Genomic DNA, 6,724 nt, shown 5'->3' on the forward strand with positions numbered 1-6,724 from the left:
GTCAAGAGGCCTTTGACGATTTAAAGAAGGTTGTAATCAGTGAACCAGTGCTTACCTTACCAGACCTGGAAAAACCTCTAGTAGTAGAGACAGACGCATCCGACTATGCAATTGGAGGCGTACTCTTACAAGACAAACATCCCGTGGCGTTTGAGAGTAGGAAGCTAAATGAAACTGAAGCGAGATATACGGCTCCAGAGAAAGAACTTCTCGCAGTAATTCATTGCTTGAGGATTTGGAGGCATTATTTGTTGGGTTCCAAATTTGTGGTAAAGACCGATAATACAGCAGTTAGCCACTTCCTTACACAACCGAAACTAACAGCAAAGCAAGCTAGATGGCAAGAGTTTCTGGCCGAGTTTGACTTCAACTTTGAGCATAAGGCGGGGAAAAAGAATCAGGTTGCTGATGCTTTGAGTCACAGGGCAGATTTGGCAGCACTCCGATGTGTGGCCCCTATATCCGCTAGTAGAGTGTCCAATGAAATTCGTCAGCTCCTTGTGAACTTTTCCAAGCAAGATCCGCAAGTGGAGGCCCTTATGGAGATGGTTAAAAAGGGTGTTTCGAAATGTTTTTGGATAGAAAATGACTTATTGATGACAAAAGGGCCACGAATGTTTGTTCCTCGAGCTGGAAACCTACGACAGAAGCTGTTGAAGGAATGTCATGATACCCCATGGGCCGGGCATCAGGGTTGGAGGCGTACTGTTGCTTTGTTGGGACAAGGGTATTATTGGCCTCAAATGCGCCAAGATGTGATGGATTACACCAAGACATGTCTTATCTGTCAACAAGATAAGGTAGATCGACAGAGGACTGCTGGGTTGCTCGAGCCACTACCTGTACCCGCCCGACCTTGGGAGAGTATCTCCTTGGATTTTATATCATGCTTGCCTCGAGTAGGAGATCTGGGATCAATTTTGGTGGTAGTGGACAGGTTCTCGAAGTACGCCACTTTTATACCAGCATCAAAGTATTGTTCGGCGGAAGAGACTGCTAAGTTGGTGTTCAAACATGTGGTGAAATATTGGGGCATTCCTCAGAGCATAGTCAGTGACCGAGATGGAAGATTTATTGGGAAATTTTGGAAAGGATTGTTCCAGTTATTAGGGACACAACTCAACTTTTCGTCGAGTTACCACCCTCAAACAGATGGTCAGACTGAGCGATTTAATGGACTCTTAGAGGAGTACCTGAGGCACTTTATTCAGGCCAATCAAAAGAACTGGCCTCCATTATTGGATGTGGCGCAATTATGTTTTAATTCACAAAAGAGTTCGTCTACTAATAAAAGCCCTTTTGAACTGGTGACAGGTCAGCAGCCAAGACTTCCTCACACTGTGGATGAGACCTCTCAAGGTAGATGCCCTCGTGCCTCAAATTTTGTGGGGGAGTGGAAGCAGAATATGGAGATTGCCAAGGCTTACTTAGAGAAAGTAACGAAGCATATGAAGAAATGCGCAGATCGTAACAGGCGAGACCTACACTTTCAGGTTGGAGATTTGGTGCTAGTCAAGTTGATGCCAGAACAACTTAGATTTTTACGCCAGAGGGATCGTCGCTTGGTGCGTAAGTACGAGGGTCCAGTCTCAATAGTAGCAAAGGTGGGGAATGCTTCGTACAAAGTTGACCCTCCTACTTGGATGAGAGTTCACCCTGTCTTCCATGTGAGCAATTTGAAGCCGTTTCACACCGATCCCAATATCGATAATCAGAGTATGTCTGCCAGGGAGTCAATCGGCATACAACCACCCTCACAACGTCATGTTGACGAGATTCTAGCAGGGAGAATTGTTAAGGTGGGTGGAAAGCAAAGACGAGAGTATCTAGTCAAGTGGGGAGGCTTTGATCAGGAAGAGAACACTTGGGAAAGAAAGTATGATCTCAGGGCATTTAAGCAACAGATTGAAGAGTTTCAGGCCAAGCAGTCGACGAGGACGTCGACAAATTAGGTGGGGGAGATTGTCGTGACCGTCCCTTTTATGGGGCCACAACCGGGTAGGTACGCCAAGGCCAACCATGTATAGGGCCTAGTGGCAGGGTAGAACAAGCTTGTCCTCTTTTCAAGCATTTTAATGTTTTAGGTAGGGAGTAGGGGTATGACTTACTGTCCCCTGTTCGAGCATTTCAACGTCTATAGGTAGCATTTCTGTTATTTTGTTTTCGCATATATGTAGGGGGTGGACAGCCGGCAGAGTTTGGGCTGATCCACAGGTAAAGGTACGTGTCTTGTGAACACCATCGAGGGCCGCCCCTACGGCCTAATCGGTGGTGTGGGTGAGTCTTCTGTAACCCGATATTTCTTTTATTAATAAAACATTTTTCTCTCGGAGAAGTCCGGGGGTTGAGGTGTGCATCCGCTATGCCCCACGGGCTCGGATTATTGGTCGAAGGACCATGTGGCTATAAAGATCTAACGCGATGTTTGTTTATGCTTGATCAGATCTACGAGATTAAGGCTGACTTGGTTGGGAAGCGTCCCTTTCGAGTGCCACACGGATTAGCAACTGAACCAACTAGGCTAAGTCCATGACACTTTGGTGGTAAAGCGATCCTCATTCCGAGTTAATTTCTGTTAACCAATGGTCGATGGTCCAGAACCGATGTCGAGCCTACCAGGACTCAACTCGGGTTAGCCGAAAAGATGGACACGGCTACTTACATTTCAACATTATAACCAATCATGATTTGCCACGACTACAATTATTTTAAAAAAATTACTTAAAAATCATGTTCTATTAAAATATTAATATTTTATTATATCCACGTCAACATCATCAATTCGCATCAAAATTGATTAAACGATTCCTCCATAGTTATCTTAGGCAAGATTATGGAAGATAATCCCATGTATACCAAAAGTGTTGGTGGTCCAAATGGCATTGCAGGCTAATCACAAGGGACCCAATTTGCAAAAAAATGTCCAAAATCTTCATTCCATTGGACCTAACATTCACTGCATTGTCTCAAAAGGTTGTTTCAGCATGTTGCATTTTAGGTTTTGAGAAACCATTTTATGATCACACACCTGGCAATGCAACAATGGAATATCTACTTTTCATTTTGTGGTCATTTGCCATTGCTAGTGGGCTCATTGATCATACACTTGTTGGTACCAAAATGCAAAAAACTTTTTATTTGGGATTTGAGAATGAATACACCATGGGATTATTATCATTCAAATATTGAATTTTTCTGCTTGTATTTGGATACATAAGGGATTCATTTATAAATTTAAAAAGATTAAATATGTCATATATTTTTTATTAGTCTGAGTGAATAAAATGTAATATATATTAAAAAACTCTCAATATTTTATATTAAACATTCATACCTTTACATACATAATACTCGAATGTAGGATTTCAAATAATAATAATAATTTTTAACCACTAAAATTACTTAATTCATGCATCAAATATATCATATTAAAATATAAGGACTGAATCTTGAATTTAATCATAGAAAAGAACCAAAATCATCATTTGACCAATATTTCAACATTGTCTGTCACTGCAACTTCTCTGTCGAAGTTTATCAACATTTTTGGGGAAAAAATTACTGATTAAAAGGTTCAAACTTCGAAGCAGAAGACTATTTCAACAAAAGAGGGGAAAAGACATTAAAATACAGAAAATTAATTCATTACATATTGCATGAATTCAACATCAGATTCAATGGCGGCCATAGTTTCAGGCGCCAAAACGACTTCCAGATCGATGCTCCCATTGCCTTCCCGTCCCGGAAAAGCCGAGATCTTGCCGTCAAATTTGTTAGCGCCGCCGCTCCTGACCGCTAACGGCCGTCCCCAACCGAAATCGTTGTCGTACATCGGGAACCTCGGCGAACTCCCCATCGTCATCGATGCGCCGTCGAAGTTCCCCAACGGGAAACACCGCGGATCCTTCTCCCAGTTATCGATAAAACGGCGCACCGTTTTGTCGTCGTGGGCCCTCACGCTCTCGTTCAACTGCCTCGCACACCAGCGCAGATCATGTGACGTGACGTCACCCGCTGACGCGTACGTTGGAATGCTTTGAATCGCGTTCCCGAAATACAAAGGGTTCAGCTTCGGGTTCAGTCTGGGACGGCAATTCACCGCCATTCTAAACGTCGTCGTTTTGGATGCCGGAAGCTTCCTCGCACGTGTCACAGCTCGCCAGAGGAGAGCCGAAAGTGACTGAAACAACGAAAACAACACCGTTCCCGAAACCGGACCCGTCTCGGTGCAGTACTTGTCGTTACTTTGCTTCCCGAGAATTTCAACGGCGTTAAAGTCACCATTAACGTCGCTGTTGTTAACTTTGGCTTTGACTTCCAAAATGGCTTCTCTGCTGAAACTGAAAATTCTCTCGCTTAACGGCTCGTTTTCGTTGAACGTAACTTTGGGTCCTCCTTCCGGGACTTGTAAAATCGCCGGCGAAATCAGAACCGAGTCCCGAGTAAAATCCGGTCGCCGCATGATTTTGTCAATGCTCTGGTTATAATTATTATCATCACTAATTCTTCTGCAAATTTCAGCGAAGGTGTTGAAGAAATTCCAGAACGACGTACCGTCTGTCACCGCATGGTTAACCGAGCATCCGATGAAGATTCCGTCGCCCAGCTCGGTGACTTGGACGGCCATGATTGGTTTAAGATGACCATTGTAACTCACCGTCTTGTCGAAACAGAAGAGCCTCTTCACCAACTGCGGAACATGGAGTGGACCAATGATGTCACGGATAAACGAATTCGTACACGATGTATGGTGGAATTCGATGCCGGCGTCGTTGCAGGTGATGTAAATGTAACCTTTTTCGTCAGTGTAAAGACGGCCAGCGAGGGGAGGGAAAAATGAAAGTGTTTTGGAGAGGGATTGTTTGAGGAGAGGAATGAGTGAATCGGTGGGGATGGAAGGGCGAGTAAAGAGACAACCTTTCTGGATGTAATGGCAAGACAACATGGGGAGATCCGAAACTGAGAGCTTGAGGTCACCGAGACTTGAATTTTGGTCTGGGAAAATCATGGTTTTTGAGACTAAAGTTACAGGCAAAGCTGAAGAAGAAGAATAAGAATGCATGGTTTGTTTGAGGGGAATCGACTCTATTTATTTTCGTGAAGTGTTGGGTAGGAAAAGTGAAGGGAATGGGAAGGGGTATTTATAGGAATTGGGGTGCATGCATTTAAAGAACGTGAGCTGATTGCTTGCTTATAATCTTATTTTATTAAATTCAAATAATGGATCTTTGGCTTTATTTTATTTTTTCCTACTCTCCCACATTAATTAATTTAGATTGTTTTTAAAATGATTTTTTTTCAATTCAGATATTTAAAGATGTTATGAATTGAGGAAAAGGTTGACGAGAAGCTTGTTTTCTTAAAAAATTTAAATTTTTATAAATAATTTAAGTATTTTATATTAATAATATGTTTTTATTCTTTTAAAATTTTATAAATTCGTCTCCAACATAAAATCTTACATTTATTTATGCGAGATTATTCATTTCCCTCCTGTTCTTATCAAGAATTTTTCATTTTTATCCATGTCCTACGATTTGACGTCGGTATAAAATTTAAAATCATCTATATTCTGTGACCCGCTATGAATATAACATTATCTCATCCCACAATCAACAAGAATATATTTTGAGAAATGGTCATATCATTATTTCTTTAAATTATGATTGATTCTAACTGTTGGTGTAGAGATAAATATATAACTTTAGAAATTCAAATCTAAACTAAATTTAGGGTCGAATAATTTATAAATTAGTTTTCATATTATCATAGAAAATCTCAAATTTTGCATTACTTTTCTAAAAAGTACGAATTAAAGATCTTGACCCTGATTTTCCTTAACGTTGAAGTTGTTATTAGTTTAAGCTAATTAATTAATGATTTTGACTATACAGTGTGCTGTAATTTTGATTAAATTGGTTAGATTGAGATTTTTACTTCATATCTCAGGAATCTATCAAAGACTAAATAAATCTTGGATTTATACATAAAAAGAAGCCCCACATATGCGAGATTTGCATGCCTCACACCCATCCATCCAATCCATACACCAAATCTCTTCTTATTTGTCATTTAGCTTACAGATTTCATTCATATATGTTTTAGATTCCATCTGATATAAATTCTAATTTATTCAGATCATAAACATATTTTGTTTTTTTAAAGGGGTTTTGTATGGCACACCATTCTTTCTACCTTGTACCATCATGTTGCTTACGTCTCTGACAGGCCACAAGAGGATCGACACCAGGTAAATTTATCAGCATTGATCGCCTTTGTCATGAAATCTGCTATGTTGTCTTTGGTATGGATCTTCTGCATATCTACTATCCCTTCTTCCACCTTTTCACGAATGAAATGGTATTGAACTCGTATGTGCTTTGTCCTTGAATGAAATGCTGGATTCTTTGCTAAATGCAATGCGCTTTGACTGTCACAAAACAGAGAGACATACTCTTGATTGTGTCCAAGCTCCTCCAATGGCATCTTCAACCAAATTGCTTCTTTACTGGCTTGTGTAGCTGCTACATATTCTGCCTCTGTTGTGGATGTAGCCACAACTGACTGCAATTTTGAAACCCAGCTTACAGCTCCACCAGCAATTTTGAACACATATCCTGTAGTAGATTTGCTTTTATCCAAATCCCCTGCATAGTCAGAATCTACATACCCATTGATTAGTAAGTTTGATCCTCTGTAACATAATGCAATATTTGAGGTTCCT

At 40.8% G+C, this 6,724-nt stretch overlaps 1 protein-coding gene across 1 annotated transcript; it reads right to left on the minus strand.

Moving 5' to 3' along the window:
- Positions 1-3,481: 3,481 nt before the first annotated feature.
- Positions 3,482-5,108, minus strand: LOC120213494 (uncharacterized acetyltransferase At3g50280-like). Its single transcript, XM_039211607.1, has one exon. It carries the CDS (start codon positions 5,060-5,062, stop codon positions 3,638-3,640), a length of 1,425 nt encoding a protein of 474 aa, XP_039067538.1. The 5' UTR covers positions 5,063-5,108; the 3' UTR covers positions 3,482-3,637.
- Positions 5,109-6,724: the final 1,616 nt, after the last annotated feature.

Source organism: Hibiscus syriacus, unplaced genomic scaffold (assembly GCF_006381635.1).
Source record: "Hibiscus syriacus cultivar Baekdansim isolate YM2019G1 unplaced genomic scaffold, ASM638163v2 tig00110021_pilon, whole genome shotgun sequence".
NCBI classification, from domain to species: Eukaryota; Viridiplantae; Streptophyta; class Magnoliopsida; order Malvales; family Malvaceae; genus Hibiscus; species Hibiscus syriacus.

What these genes read in the sequence shown, in the direction of transcription:
- LOC120213494 (XM_039211607.1), bottom strand. Translation starts at nt 5,062, where the DNA reads ATGCATTCTTATTCTTCTTCTTCAGCTTTGCCTGTAACTTTAGTCTCA.